Below are 16,126 nucleotides of genomic sequence, written 5' to 3'. Positions count from 1 at the left end.
TGTGTTCTGTGGTTACCGTGCACACAACGGTAAACACAATGGCCCCGAAGCAGAAGACAAGCAGAGAGTAAACAAACAGAGCGGCGCTGGGCCGTTGTCAGGGCGTCATGGGCGTGGCCTGTCTAACCCCAGACACGAGCGGGGAGGGCTCAGTGACGCACAGGAAGGCAGACACGCAAACAGACAGACAAACGGACAGGGGGTGACGCGTGCCCTGAAGAAGCGACCTCTCAGCAGAAACGCAAGCAGGGCAGAGGGCCGAGGCGGCCAGGGGGAGGGGCCCAGGCAGGAATTCAGGTCCCCGGGGCAGAGGCATGGGCAGAGGCCGGGTGAAGCGGGGGTAGGTGGGGGAGAAGCAGCGGATTCAGTAGAGCGCAGCACACCCGTGCTCTAAATGCCCTGGCTGCAGACCCCGCCGTGTCATTGCGCTGGAAAGGCTTAGTGTGCATTATTCATGAAGCCCAGGAGCTCTGGGGAGACAAAGGCCCACTTAAAAGCGACGGCATCGCTGTCGTGCCACTCAACAGAGCCGCCTGTTTACCCACCATGATAATGTCTCCCGCGCGGATGTTGAGTGCTGTGGGGTCATGCAAGTTCCAGTAGTCCTTTAGAGCTCTCACCTGTAGGACTCCTGTAGCATCTGATACCAGACAGAGAGAGGGGGGGGAGAGAGGGGGAGAAAGAGAGAGGGAGGGGAGACAGAGAGAGGGGGAGACAGAGATTGAAAAAGGCTTTCATAACTGTTCACATGAATGGTGAGTGGATCTATGCACAGGTCACAGGTCAGCTGCTGATGTCACACCCTGTGACAGACGAGCCCAGGAGCACAGAGCGCCGTCCCGCACCCTGGCGTCCCGTTTCAGGACATTTCTGCCGATCCCCACATGAGAACATTAACGCAACAGTCCCGACACAAGCAGGGGCACACGCAGTACCCGGCTACTCCTGAGTGACCCAGAAAAAAACACATAAATCAGGCGGAGAACTGTTTGTTTTACAGTAATATATCATAAGCCTGTCTCTGAAAGCCTTGTACAGTACAGGGCTACCAAAATGACAAGGCAAAGAAATGAAAACACACGTTTGAAAAAAGTATTCCCTCAGTGTTTACAAGCCCCTGAATGACGATAGGCTAATGCAGCAGAACTTCCCGACATAACAGGATAGTTAAAGCCTTCCACCTTCAAACAGGCCTCTGTACAAGTGCCGATTATTCTTTTTCAGTTCCTATATCAAAGGGCACACATCAAAGACAGGAGTCCGCTGGATTAGAGAGCAGATAGCGCAAACCACAGAGGTCTTTATTCTGCGCACGAGCACGCACACACACACACACACACACACACACGCACACGCACACGCACACGCACACGCGCACGCGCACACACGCACGCACGCACGCACACACATACACATACACACTCACACACACACGCACACACACTCACACACTCCACACACACACACACACCACACGCACGCACACACCACCACACACACAGCACACACACACCACACCACACACCACACACACACACACACACACCTCACACCACACTCACACCACACACACACACACACACACACACACACACACACACACACACACACACACACACACACACACACACACACGCACACACACACTCACACACTCACACACTCACACACACACGTGCACACACACACACACACTCATTAGCTGATCCTCGGGCACGGCTCTCGTTTCCTTGTGAACAGAACGGGGGCCAGGTTACATAACTGTGGCGCTAAACACAGCTGCTTTTCAAATTACAGCCCCAGCGTCTCCCGACCCCTCCCTCCCTCCCCGGCCTCCACAATAACACACAGGGCGCGCTGCAGACAAGGGGCCCAGACGAGAACACAACCTTCTCAGGAAGAAAGAGAACCAGACAAAGACATTAAAGCTGAGCCCCAGAGAGAAAAGGAAAAAGGAGAAGAAAAAAAAAACGAAAGGGACAAAAGGTGAGAGCAGAAGAGGAATGGGGAATAAAGCTTGGAAAGTACGCTGCGTGCTTGTTGAACAGAAAAGGAAAAGGGCTCGGGCGCTCTGAGTCCTCCCACCCAGAGGGGGGCAGTAGGGTAGTGAGGCCTCACCTCTCAGGAGCTGCTTGATGTCTTTACTGGCGTGCGACGTGGTGAACTGGTTGACAATGTCCAGCGCTGTCTGGTTGTAGGTGTTGCGGATGTTGACGTCAATTCCAGCCTGCCAGGAGAGAGTCGATACGCTACAATTTAAGTACCGCACTTGCAGCAGAGCGTTTATGTGATAACACCTGACATGTTCAAGAAGAGCAAGTGTCATGAACTTCCTCCCTTGTTTAAAGAAACCTCACACACTTTTAAATTTTTAATGGGCAGCTGATTGAAAAGAAACCATGAAAACCTGCAGAGACTGCGGCCGTCCAGGACAGAGGTTTGAGACCCCTTGTGTGATTTGTAGAATAACAGCGGTCTGAGGTACAAGAAACTTAAAGCCATCTATGCAGGGAAAAGTTTAGTATTCACTCACGTCCAACAGCAGCCGCACTACTTCTGTTTTCCCATAGAGGGCAGCCTCGTGCAAGGCGGTGCCAGCCTTGGTGGCCCTGTTGATGTCAATGCCGGCTTTCAGAAGCAGCCTGGTCATGAACAGGAACAAAGTCTCATTAGCACAATTAGGTTTGAAACGCTTGAACTTACACATTATTCCACATTCATGCTGATTGGGTTCCTTCATATGAGCAGCTGCAGCTGAACCCTGGAGCGCACCCTGTCCCTAATCCTCAGGAGTGGGGTTACTGCAGAGTACCCTAACCCTAATCCTCAGGAGTGGGGTTACTGCAGAGTACCCTAACCCTAATCCTCAGGGGTGGGGTTACTGCAGAGTACCCTAACCATAATCCTCAGGGGTGGGGTTACTGCAGAGTACCCTAACCATAATCCTCAGGAGTGGGGTTACTGCAGAGCTCACCCTAACCCTAATCCTCAGGAGTGGGGTTACTGCAGAGCTCACCCTAACCCTAATCCTCAGGAGTGGGGTTACTGCAGAGCTCACCCTAACCCTAATCCTCAGGAGTGGGGTTACTGCAGAGCTCACCCTAACCCTAATCCTCAGGGGTGGGGTTACTGCAGAGTACCCTAACCATAATCCTCAGGGGTGGGGTTACTGCAGAGTACCCTAACCATAATCCTCAGGAGTGGGGTTACTGCAGAGTACCCTAACCCTAATCCTCAGGAGTGGGGTTACTGCAGAGCTCACCCTAACCCTAATCCACAGGAGTGGGGTTACTGCAGAGTACCCTAACCCTAATCCTCAGGAGTGGGGTTACTGCAGAGTACCCTAACCCTAATCCTCAGGAGTGGGGTTACTGCAGAGTACCCTAACCCTAATCCTCAGGAGTGGGGTTACTGCAGAGTACCCTAACCCTAATCCTCAGGAGTGGGGTTACTGCAGAGTACCCTAACCCTAATCCTCAGGAGTGGGGTTACTGCAGAGCTCACCCTAACCCTCATCCTCAGGAGTGGGGTTACTGCAGAGCTCACCCTAACCCTAATCCTCAGGAGTGGGGTTACTGCAGAGTACCCTAACCCTAATCCTCAGGAGTGGGGTTACTGCAGAGTACGCTAACCCTAATCCTCAGGAGTGGGGTTACTGCAGAGTACCCTAACCATAATCCTCAGGAGTGGGGTTACTGCAGAGCTCACCCTAACCATAATCCTCAGGAGTGGGGTTACTGCAGAGTACCCTAACCCTCATCCTCAGGAGTGGGGTTACTGCAGAGTACCCTAACCCTAATCCTCAGGAGTGGAGTTACTGCAGAGTACCCTAACCCTAATCCTCAGGAGTGGGGTTACTGCAGAGCTCACCCTAACCCTAATCCTCAGGAGTGGAGTTACTGCAGGGCACTGGACAGTGGCTAAGCAAACATCCTGATACTAAGTATTCCTACTTCCACCCCAAAACCAACCCAAAAATCTGGACCCCAAACCCATCCCTAAACACAGCCTGTTCTGCAGACCTTTTCCCATGCCCCAACCCAAAACCCTAACCCCACCCAAATACCTCTCCCCACTATCTCATTACAACAACACGTTAAGGCCCAACAAAAACACATCTATAGGAGACAAACAGACACAGACATTCACAAAACCAAGTGAGGTGAAATGACACGCGTATGAACCTGATAAATGGTTTCCGTCCTTTTTTCATTAAATGGTATGCGTTGGTTTCAGACAGATGACGTGAGATCAGATTCAATTCCAGCCAATTTTGAGCTTAAAATTCAGCTTAAATTCAGTCAGCACCTGAGTCAGCACAGGCTCTCTCCACAACAGCAGGCTGAGTCATTCAGCATAGAAACAGACAGCTCAAGCCTGGTTAGCCATACACTCATTAGTAGGAGTGTGGATGCAAATAATTATTTATGCTCATTCCTAACTGAACGAGAGGGGAAACCCAAACACCCCCCACCCGCCAAAAAGAAATACTAGTAGTTTTTCTTTACTTATAAAGGTGCACACTTGTAAGTGTGAATCGTCTATATATGTATATATGCATATATCCTGTGTCTGTCTAAGTGAATAATGTAATCAGTTCCCATTTTGCAGGTATACCCAGCTAGCTAACAAAGTAATGTTAGCCATCTAGCTAGCTTATGAGAACTAATGTAATCGAGCTAGCTAGCAAGGTATATTAACACTGCCCTCAAGTTTTGATTTCCTTATGGAAAATTAGCCACTCTAGACTAGTGGCATACTGGTGCAACATCTCACAGCAATTTAAAGATTAAACTAAATGTGAAAAAGATATGTGAGAAACGATTAAGAAAAGATAAGAGCATGCTATTTGGCTATTACATTTAAACAGCATTGTTCCCTCTGCCTAGTTTTGTAATGGATTTACATTTGTGGTTAAACTGTTTATCTAAAATAATTAATATACATCTGTTGTGTGCACCATGCGTTACTGCTGGATGAATGTTTTAAAGGCTTTTAGATGCCTTTGCTGCTTCCAGTGTGAGAATTATCTAGTCTATCTCATTTCATTAACACACCATTTCTCAGCTTGCCCCAGTCTCATAATAACAGATTGTAATTGGTCTTACATCACAGCAAATGAACTTGTTATGTGTTCAGCTACAGCAGCTACAGACATGCAGCAGGTTTAAACTGAATTACTGGGAACAAAATCCAGGGTCTTATTTCAGCGAGGCAAACTGTTAACAACAATACTTATGTCAAGATGTGCCTTGTGAACTGCAATGCAATACCATCCATTTCAGTTCCTGCAGTTTTATTAGTTCATGTTTAATTTAAATGGTTACAGAACAAAATAAACTGACTTGATGTTCCTGACCAATAGAATATTCACATACATTGTTAAACAACAGTAAGGACAATTTAACAGAACAACGCTCACACACACACACAAACACTCTCAAACTATCACACACACACATACCGTACACACACACACACATAAACACACACACACTCGACACAAGCATGCACGCACATGCTCACACACACGTACACACTCTCACACACACACTCACACACACGCAGACACACACACACTCACACACACACACACACACACACTCACACACGCACACGCACACTCACACACACACACACACACACACGCAGACACCACACACACACTACACACACTCACACACCAACACACACACACCACACACACCTCACACACCACACACACACACTCACACACACACTCACACTCACACACACACACACACACACACACTCACACACACTCACACACACACACACATCACACACACACACTCCACCACACCTACACCACACACTCACACACACACACACACCACTCACACACACTCACACACACACACTACACTCACACCACACACACACAACACCACACACACACACCACCACACACTCACACACCAACACTCACAGCACACTCACACACACACACCACACTCCACACACACACCACACCTACACACACACAACTCACACACACACCACAACACACACACACCACACACACACACACACACACACACACACCACACACCACACACACACACACACACACACACACACACACTCACACACTCACACACACACACACACACACACACACACACTCACACTCACACTCACACACACACACACACACACACACACACACACACACACACACACACACACACACAGGGATCTCCAGGCTGCAGGAATGCAGCGGGGGCATTAGCCTCAGACAGCTGTGCTGGAAGGAATCTGAGCGTCGCGGTGGGAATGCCTGGCATGGAGAGGGCAGGCGTGAGACGGACCACAGGACCGCAGGCTCGCAGGCTCCCAGGCAACAGTGCGGCTAAAAGTGAAAGCCCTGCGGCACACACCAGCACAGGTACAGCTCTGCGCTCCGCGTCCACACGCACCGACACTCCCACCACACCAGCTCTTTAAAGTCACCGATAAAAGAACTGATAGCAACCGGACAAAGCCCTAATCATGAAAAACCATCACGCTTATCCCAGTCTCATGTTCAAAGCCTGTTTGTCAGACTTGTGTGGATGAAGGTTACTGCACTGTAATCTGAGATGGAGAGCACCCCATCTGGCCACGCCCACCAAGTGGACAGCAGTGACTCAGAGGAGCCATTCAGCCCTCCAGAGTCATGTGGTGAAGTGACAAAGGCATTATGAAAAAGGCATACGACCCAACTTCATTATTTAAGTCCTCCTGCAGAAGCGCGGGGGAAAGCCTTTACATCTTCACAATAATGAGAGCAGCGGCTCCTGAGCCCTGTCTCTTCCCGTCCCCGTAGAGCACAAAGGGATGAGCGGATGAAAGCTTCCTTCAGGGGAAAAGCTTTCCTAAGTTCACCAGCGCACGCGGTCCGTGTCCTGTCCGCCTCGGGGCCTTCCGAAGCTGAAAGACCTTTAGAAAACCCCCTTTTCTTTCCCCCCTCACCCCAGCGACTCCTCGCAGGGACTTCAGTAAGCGCCAGCGGGTCAAGCGCTGATTTGACTTCGCTGCGCTGATTAGCGGACGGGATGAGGGCGAGGGGAACTGATGCTGGCCCCCCGCCCAGCGGACAGTACTCCCGTCCAGAGGCAGACAGCAGGCACGCTGGTCCCCGGGCCAGCGCGGCCATGACTGCGCCCGTGACCCCTGCCTGACGCCCCATCGCTGAAGGAGCCGTGTGACCATTAGGGAAGCAGCCCGGGGCTTCTGCGTGTCTCACCACCTGCACTGTTCTACCAGCAGCCTGCTCCTCCGCACGCTTACCTCTATAGAATATTCACAGCAGACACAGCTTATGGCCAACTGACGGGCCAGGAAAATTTACAAGCCGAAGATTTTTTTTCCTTTAAGAACCCAGCCTGGCTCTGGCTCTTTTCGCGGCAGTATTAATGCCGTAAGCCTGGAGAGAGATGGCGGAGATTCATGAGAGACAGGCAGGGTTGACTGATTAACAGAGCCTACCGAGGGTCAAAGGATTTAGAGCCTTTCGCGCGTTCCCCTCCATCTCAGCCCCGCGAGCCGTGCAGCCTGGGACTGGCGGCTGGTTCCCGGAGGAGAGCGCGGAGGAAGAGGACCTATGCTGGGAATGCAGCGCGAGGTGTCATGTGTGGGAAATGTTAACAGCGTGTCGGAGCAGCTGACCCAGCTCCAGGGCTGTGCAGCCCCGTCTGTCCCCCCCTCCGGCACCGAGAGAGAGCGAGCGCGGGGCACCGCGGGGCCCGACCGCTCTCACCCGCCGCAGCCCAGCGAGCTGACCGGACTCCGCTAACACCAACACAACAGAACAGACCGGGAGAGAACCAGGAGGGAACGCAGTTCTGCTGCACAGAGATAAAGACCAGAGACGGGAAAGGGGAAACAGAAGACAGAGCGGAGGGGAAGACTAACAACGAAGAAGGTGGAATAAGAGCAGGAGGAGGGACAGGAGGGAAAGGGCCCCTAGCGAGCGGCAGGGGCCCCTAGCAGGCGGCAGGTGCCTCTCACCTGATGATGTCCTTGTGACCGTTACGAGCGGCGAGGTGAAGCGGAGTGTTGAAGCTGGAGTCCGAGCCGTCCCTCCTCTCTCCCTCCAACAGAGCCACAATCATGTTACTGCTCAACAGCAGCTGAGCAACCTGAGAGAGAGAGAGAGAGAGAGAGAGAGAGAGATAGAGAGAGAATGTGCAAGGGAGAGGGAGGGAGAGAAAAATCATAAGGCGGGGGGTCAGTGCATGCGTAACCGGCTCCCAGCTCCACACCCTAAAAGCCGTGACTCTATAAGTGTTCACATGAAGAGCGGGACGATGGTCACGCAGGAAACTCTAGCAGAGAGGCCGGGGCGGACACAGCAGGTCACAGGCCAGCTGCCCCTGCCACGCCCTGGCACCACGGCCCAGCAGCTGCCACACACTAGCCCAGCAACAGAGTGCCAGCCTTCTAAACATATCCCTGCTTCTGGCCAACATTCCACCACAAGCTGGCGTCTCTTTTTTTTCACCTCATATTTATGTCTGCAAATGTATAGAGGCAAAAGATTAGCAGAAATCCCAATTTAAGCCCTTTTCTGGTAAATCCAGTTAGGACAGAAGTTAGCGTGGTGTGGATTTCACAACTAGACTTATCCTTCACATTTTTAAAGAACCCACCGCACAATCCTTTTAGCCTCATTTGGCTAAAATACAAAACCTGCCACTGAAACGGAGAAAACAAGCCCACTTTTTGTTCATTAACTTATCTAACAACCGTGATGTACAGCAAAGCATTTGAAACATAGCCTGTATTGTCGCCTGGAATTCTGTGGACTGCCAGGAAAAATACACAAGGAATGCATTTCCAGAAATAGAACGCTGAGATGGCCTTCGGACCATCCTTCGGACGTCCATTACGCCTGCCTCCGCACCAACAACAAAAACATAACTACGATTTATTTCCAAGAAATACATCGAGGTAATAAAATAAATGTTACTGAGACTCGCAATGAGTCCCAAGGGTGCTCTTTACACTGGAACATGGCTCCTAGGCCAACAGTGGGGAGAACCCGCCGCTGATTGGAAGTGGATTTGTGTAACGGCTCCAATCGGCAGGACTCTGCTCCCACGCTCTCAGCGGACAGTGCGAAGACAGAGCTGTTTCTGAATGGCGATGCCGGGACTGATGTTGAATCCAGATGTTTGAGTCGCGTACAGACTGCTACAAAGAGGCGAGCAATGGCTGCCAGAGGCAGCGGCCCCCGCCTGCCGGGCGTCACTTTAAAAGGAGAGAACACCGAGCGGCGCAGGAGCCAAAGGGCCGTGTTTGGAGTACAAGCCCACAGCCTCCGCCTCCAGGTTAGAGCCGGGTCAGGAACCTCCACGCCCCCCCCCCCCACCCAATAAACTGGCCTGAGGCCCGGCCGGTGGATTACATAAGCAGAGCTTCGCTCACTGGAGTGCGGTACAAGAGCAGCTGTGTTCAACAGATCCACTGAATCACCAGGAGACTCGCCAGCCTCACACGTCATTCTCAAGCAGGCTAAAGCGCCGGAAAGTTCTCCCGCAGCCTCACCTTCAGCCTCCCAAATTCACAGGCCAGGTCCAGCGGCGTCTTCTTGGCCTTGTTGATCAGGCACGGGTTCGACTGGTGCTGCAGCAGCATTTCAGACTGGAGAATATAGATCATCATCAGTGCGCACATACACAAGCATACACACATCCATATGTGCGCGCACACACACACAGCATTGTGAACAAAGGACTGTATTGTAAGAACATGCTGTGTGAAAATGTATATCTAAGTGTGTGTGTGTGCGTGTGAGTATGAGTGTGCATACATTTGTGTGTGTGTGGATGTGCGTACTTATGTGTGTGTGTGTATGGGTGAGTGGGGGGCGTTACGGAGTACCATGTGTAAAATAAGTTAAAGAATATGGAGAATTAGGCAGCAGCTGTGTGTCATTATGTGATGAAGCGTACATGTGAGAACAGAGCAGGATTGCAGTGCAGAGGAATACTCCACATGCTGGGAACTCCAAGCAGTCCAAATATCCCTGCATTGTTCAGCCAAATCCCTAAAACAAGTTTAAATTCTCCAGTCTGACTGAGAGTATTCAGCACATTGTTGGGAAACAAACGGCCTGGTATTCCAGTCACGGCTCACAAAGGAGCCTAATCCACACGCAGGTGTCTGTCACCTGGAGCGCACAGCACGGGATCTTAGGCCTGCAGTCTTTCTGTCTGCAGGGCACTGAAACTGCCGTTCCCAAACCCCCCTCGCTCCCGGGCTGAGACCCTGCAATTACAGGATAGAACAGCGCGGGGGCCGTGTCATTCTAAACATCTGGCTGCCGGTGCAAAGCCAGCAGGTCTGAGCGTGGCCAAGCCCCTAATCTCCCTCACTGGAGCGCCCCAAACCCCCCTCAACCCCCCCACTCCTGCCCTGTCCAACTGCACGCACTTCAAGCGCCCTGCGCTCCCACAGGGATTCTGGAGGAGCGAGGCAGCGAGAGCACAGCCAGGACCGCAAACGCATGTGCGTGCGTGCGTCTGACAGCGGGGCGATGGGGATTTACGGAGTTCAGACCAAAGCCTTCTTCACCCCAACAGATCGCATCCTAATCCCCACGTGCGTCTGAAAACAGGACTCCAACCCAAACCCGGGCTGCGCTGGCCAGGTCTGGGAGACGGGCATATCCCTGTGGTGCCCGTGTGGTAATCCTGCGTCTCCATCATTATCATTATCAGCAGACTAGATGTTGCTGCCACAGTGCTGTTTTCCTCCCAGAGTTCCCCAGCCTTGAGCAGCACCCTCCTCACTTCTTAAATAAATGCGGTTTGGGTTTGCTGGATGGTTTCTTTTGCCCTCTGCCACTGTGATCTCCTCTGAGCAACAGACCTGTTTGTGCAGACTCTTGTGAGATGTGTATGCAGTGCACAGGCCAGCACAGCTGGGCTTTCATAAACAAGGTCTGGATGTTCAGCAGCGTCGGGCTCAGGCAGAGCGCATTATTCAGAGGTCTAATAATTCGGTCAGGGCAGTGCTGGCGGGGCTACTGTCACAATCTTTCAAGAGTTTCAGCACGACGGCGTAAGATTTACAGCTGCAAATGAGGGCCTGTGGAACCTGCGGTTCTTCTATCCACAGCGATCCGTCAGCAGCCCAACGTAAGTCCTCCTCCATCCAGGGCCATAACGGAGAGCTACAGCCCAACTTTCATCCACAACGGCGTAAAGCCAAGTGGAGTTACTCAGTCCCACTGCTGCACTAGCCCCCAATCCACCTTCTGTGAAGCAGCCTCCCACTGCTGCACTAGCCTCCAGTCCACCTTCTGTGAAGCAGCCCGGTCTCCATTAGGGATTAACACAAAGTGAAATCCGGTAAAAATGTGTGTTAAGGAACTATGGGTGAGCAGACAGCAGACATCGGGCAGGACGCTGATGAGCGTGACCCTGGAACATGTGAGGAGCGGAGGAGCGGAGGAGCGGCATGCTTCCCACAGCCGGGTTCCCAGGGCGGAACGAACGGCTGACAGCGCGGCCGGCTCAACCGCCGCCTCTCCACACGGCTGTTTCCAATCAATCCCGCCGGATCGGGGGACTCAGAGAACAGACCAGCCAGCGTGGGAAGGGCAGGCAGGGCACATGTGTACAGCACTATAAGCATAAGAGTCCTATAAGCATGGAACACATGTTCAGAGAGGACCTTACAGGGAAGCTAGCGGGCTACAGTGTGTGTGTCAGGTGGGAGAGTCAGACCAATGGCGTGCACTCACCACATCAGCGGCCAAATTGGTGTGTGCGTGTTTGTGCGTCCGTGTGTGTGTGTGTGTGTGTGTGTGTGTGTGTGCGTATGTGTGTGCGTGTGTTGTGTGTGTGTGCGTATGTGTGCGTGTGCGTGTGCGTGTTGTGTGTGTGTTTCATGTAGGACAGGCAGGTGGGCGGTGTGTCCTCACCACATCGTAGTGCCCGTACTGCGCGGCCAGGTGCAGGGGGATCTGTCCGTCGTGTGAGCAGCCGTTGACGGACGCCCCGGCGCGCAGCAGCATCAGCACCGAGTCGGCTTTGCCCTGCCAGGCTGCGTAGTGCAGCGGGCGCATTCCTGCAGGGGGCAGCACAGAGCACCGTCACCAGCAGGCAGACTCAGCTCTGCCAGCACACTCAACACTCCTGCGGCGCTGTTTGTGCTGGGCCAGGTGGATTTTCACCCCGAACAGGAAAACATTTACCTAAAGCGAGCGTACATCAGCAGCTCTGGCCCAAAGCCTCCTATAAACACCAGTGTGAACGCGGGGTTTAGCGTAATGACTGGCAATCTGCTCGGTGTGATCACAAGCCTGCGCTGGCGAAAAACATTCCCTCCTTAAAGTAATGCAAGCAGATGCAAAAATGTGTAAGCCGTAAGTAAAACTGCAGTCTCTGGTAGCATTGGTTCTGCCTACACTTCTGCACTAAGGCTTTGAGGCCTCAGTGCAACTGTGCAATGATCCTTTTTGCATGGTGCAAACAGGAGGCAAATGTGGAAGCACATTCCCCGTCCGACAGGCTCCTTTCTAGCCTGTGGCACCCGCGCACACCTCTCATCTCTCAGCCAGCCCGGGTGAAGTCATCAACATCGCCATGGAGCAGTCAAAAAGCGCGCGCGACACAAGGTGGAGGAATCAACTCTGAACCATTTTGCCGCTAAAGGGGGGGCGGGGGCTCGTGCCGTGCCGGGAGGCCGGCCAACCGTCTCTCACCGTTGCTGTCCTTGATGTCCACGGTGGCCTGGGCCTCCAGCAGCAGAGAGATGAGGTCCGTGGTGCCCGTGAGCGCGGCGTGGTGCAGTGCTGAAAACCTGAGGAAGAGGAGGAGAGAGGAGTGAGGGACTGAGTCTCCAGAGCCAACAGCAACACGACCAGCCGGGTTTACCTCCAGAGCGGGAAATATGGCCCATTTACCAGCTCACTGCAGATGGCTCAACCAGAAACTAACTGTGACAGTGATGGGAATGCAGGGTTTCCCCCAGGAACACATTCAGCAGAGGGGGAAGTGCCTCAGAGAGTACGCTGCAGCGGCGTGGCGTGGTGAGCTGTGGTATTCACATGCTGCATCTACACCAGACCCGGCGTAAACAGGACAACACCATGGGAAGTTTTTTTAAAATAGCACACATTTATTGAACATTATATGAGCTACATAAGATAAGTACATGGAGATTGGAGTCTGAAGCGTTATTGATTTCTGCAGAGGTGGTCATGAATTCAGCGCAGTGTCTGAGCTAGTGGTACCTGGGGGAATCCACGGAATGAAAAAAGCCCTGCGATTTTTAAATGCGCTTTTAAACGCGCGTTTTGTGGGTCAGCCGTGGGGAGCTGTGTTCCATACAGAACGCCGCTGATTACCTGGGACCCGCGAGGCGCGGCGAGCTAAAGGGCTAACGGCAGGGGAGCGGCCCCGGTCAGCAGCGGGCAGGAGGACCCCCGCCCCCCCCGGGTCACGTGCTGTTTATTTAGTCACGTCGGGAGACACAGAAGGTCTGCCGAGGGCCAAATTAAAAAGCATAAATTGCGGGGCGGAATTTGCTCAACCAAAGGGAAGAACGCCCCAAAGAGGTCTCTCAGCAGACTGCCCGACTCAACAAGGCCGCTGAGTTACAGCCCTGCCTCGCTCGCGCGCATAAAGAGGCTCAGCACATAAATCTCCACAGCAAGCCTCCCACAGCTCGGCCTGAACACGGGCCACTAGCCCAAAAACACCGCTCCCTCCGCGTCAGCAGGGGCGGTACCTGTCAATCAGAACGACGCGCGCAACAAATAAATGACAAGATGGGGAAACGAAAGAAACAAATCAGCGCAAATGTTTACAGTGAGTGGTCTGACTTAAGCTGGTGGCGTTTCTGCGGGGGTGTGGTGCAGGCCAGGGCTCGGGAGGTGGGAGAGGTGTGAGTGCGTTCAGCACGCGGTGTTCCTCCAGCCTCAGGAGGCAGGGTTCAGGTGAGGTCTGCTCTTCGCCTGCAGTCTGAGGGACAGCAAACTTTCTGACGTCCGCCCGCGCGGCGGCACAGAAATGCGCTCTGGAGCGAGTCGATTACATTCTCATTTCTGCTCGGCGTCTAGGAGCTTAGGGAGACTTCCTCTTCCACTGCAGCGTACACGGGCGTGCGAAGCCTGAGAGAGCGCAGCTAACGACCGAGCTCTAATCCCAGAGCAAGTCCTCCGCCTCGCTGATAAAAATAATCTGGAATAGAAAGTGCACTACGGCAAGGCTTCCCATCCTTTGGCAGCATGTCAGCTGAGACGCGACTCTCTTGTCTGACGAGGTTCAGTTGGCAGTTGTGTAACTGTATGAAGCACTTAAGGCTGCAGGATTTCATGGAGCTGGGAGGGGGGGGGGGGGGGATGAGGCGTGCGAGTCAACGCGCTGAGCTAGTGGGCGCTGCACTGCTACGCTGTAACTGGCGGGCCACAGGAAAGCAGCGTGCAGCACACCCAGGAGGCTTCACCTTCTTCCCTGCCGCCTCAGATCAAAGCAGCCGTGACCACGCTCGCCGGAAAAACACCTGCGGCGCCGTGACGACGTGTCAGGCAGCTGGCGGAAGTTTTCAAACGCGCCTCTCACACACGGAGGAGGAGAAAAAAAAGGACACAAGGAAAGGGCAGGAAAGGCTTTTATGTGCTCGGGCTTAAGCCATGGGTAAACAGCCACACATATCGTCAGCACCAGTAAGAGTCAGAATACAGCACATCCAACCGTTCATCCAGAGACTACAGTCTCTCTCTCTCATACACAGAGAATAATGATTTGTGTGAATTAAAAGTACTATTCCTGCTCTCTGCACCTCAGTCAGAGGCAGGCACGGCTGACAGCTCCGCTGCACTGCCTCCACGTTCGCTCGCTCTCTCTCCCTCCCTCGCTCACAAGCCCTCACACGCACCGTGCTGAGTGACTGTTGACTCAGGGTGACTGCTGACTGTTTGCTCACCTCCCTCTGCCCTTCCACAGACTCTCAACACACATATCACATTGCAGGGCAAGAGCCCCAGTGCATGCACACACATGCAGAGGATGGTGAGATACACCGTCAAAAACACGCACACAAACACACACACACGTACGTACACACACACACAATTTGGGTTGTTTTTAGGGGACAGAGCAGAGAGGAAGTGAACCTTTCGACTGGGTGGTGATGCCATGTTGGCTGAGGGCCCCTGACTATGAGCAGGGCTGCCCTGCAGTAGAGATCAGGTAAAGGAAGCCAGATCCCACACGCAGCCTTAGAGACTCCATACCTGGCGCATTCGCCGAGGAGAAGAGCCAGTGGGGCGTCGGCTGTGGGACGGGGGAGCGTAAGCGGGGAGGTGAGGGGCTCAGGCGACACAGCTGCCCTCTGTCCTGCCCCGGCTTTGGCGAGGCGGGACCCGTGCGTCGTGGGCCCATGAAAGAGCTCAGTGTTCCGTCTCCGCGGGGTCGGGCTCTCGAGGGGCACCACAAACTGCCCCGCCCAACCGCTACACGTCCCAGCGTGAGGGCCGAGGGGCAGCCTCTCTCTACTCAAACCCCCAACCCCACCCCCCCATTCCCCCTCTCCGCTCCCCGCGGCCATCAGCACACTCCAGCGGGAAGGCAAGAGGGAAGAGTGACAGGCACCGCGCACCTGGGAGACAAAGCATTCCTGCCCCATTGTACAGAACCCCTCCGAACGCTCCTCCCTCACCGCCTGCCACTCACATCTCCCATCTCCCGCAAGCACACATCAGAGTGCTTTTTCTCCCCAACAAACACGTACTGTAACAGAACAGGGATGACTTCATCCCACACCTTAATCTAAGATCAGCTTTAGACAGGCCACTCCCCCCAAGGAGCATGCCATCACCTGACCTGTTCAATCCTGGCAAAATACCTCTTCAGCTCTGTAATGAAGTCATTAACACTGCTCTGATGGGTTTCAATGCACAGAGGAAAAATACACAGAGCAAATGGAAAGAACCACACACTGTTGCTTCAAACATATCTTGAATAGAAAAAGTTGAACACAAAAGAACAAAGGAGAGAGCATCTGTAAAGACAAGAAGCAACAGTGGATCTAACCAGGGCTGAAATGACCTCAGAATATCAATGTCTCCATACAGACACAGGTAGGAAACTCTACAGGAACACAAACA

At 53.1% G+C, this 16,126-nt stretch overlaps 1 protein-coding gene across 5 annotated transcripts in view; it reads right to left on the bottom strand.

Moving 5' to 3' along the window:
* The window catches only part of LOC135248491 (caskin-2-like), a 61,690-nt gene that overhangs the window by 11,395 nt on the left and 34,169 nt on the right, over positions 1-16,126 (bottom strand). For all 5 annotated transcript variants that reach the window (XM_064323189.1, XM_064323188.1, XM_064323191.1 and 2 more), the window contains 7 exons: positions 12,719-12,816; positions 11,936-12,081; positions 9,553-9,648; positions 8,014-8,144; positions 2,534-2,642; positions 2,119-2,227; positions 546-640 (listed from right to left, as the gene is read on the bottom strand). In XM_064323189.1, the coding sequence (XP_064179259.1) occupies positions 546-640; positions 2,119-2,227; positions 2,534-2,642; positions 8,014-8,144; positions 9,553-9,648; positions 11,936-12,081; positions 12,719-12,816 (784 nt within the window). The remainder of the gene's footprint in view (positions 1-545; positions 641-2,118; positions 2,228-2,533; positions 2,643-8,013; positions 8,145-9,552; positions 9,649-11,935; positions 12,082-12,718; positions 12,817-16,126) is intronic.

Source organism: Anguilla rostrata, chromosome 2 (genome assembly GCF_018555375.3).
Source record: "Anguilla rostrata isolate EN2019 chromosome 2, ASM1855537v3, whole genome shotgun sequence".
Classification (NCBI taxonomy): domain Eukaryota; kingdom Metazoa; phylum Chordata; class Actinopteri; order Anguilliformes; family Anguillidae; genus Anguilla; species Anguilla rostrata.
Note: the sequence above shows the minus strand (reverse complement) of the source record. Positions and strands in the feature narration are given on the sequence as shown.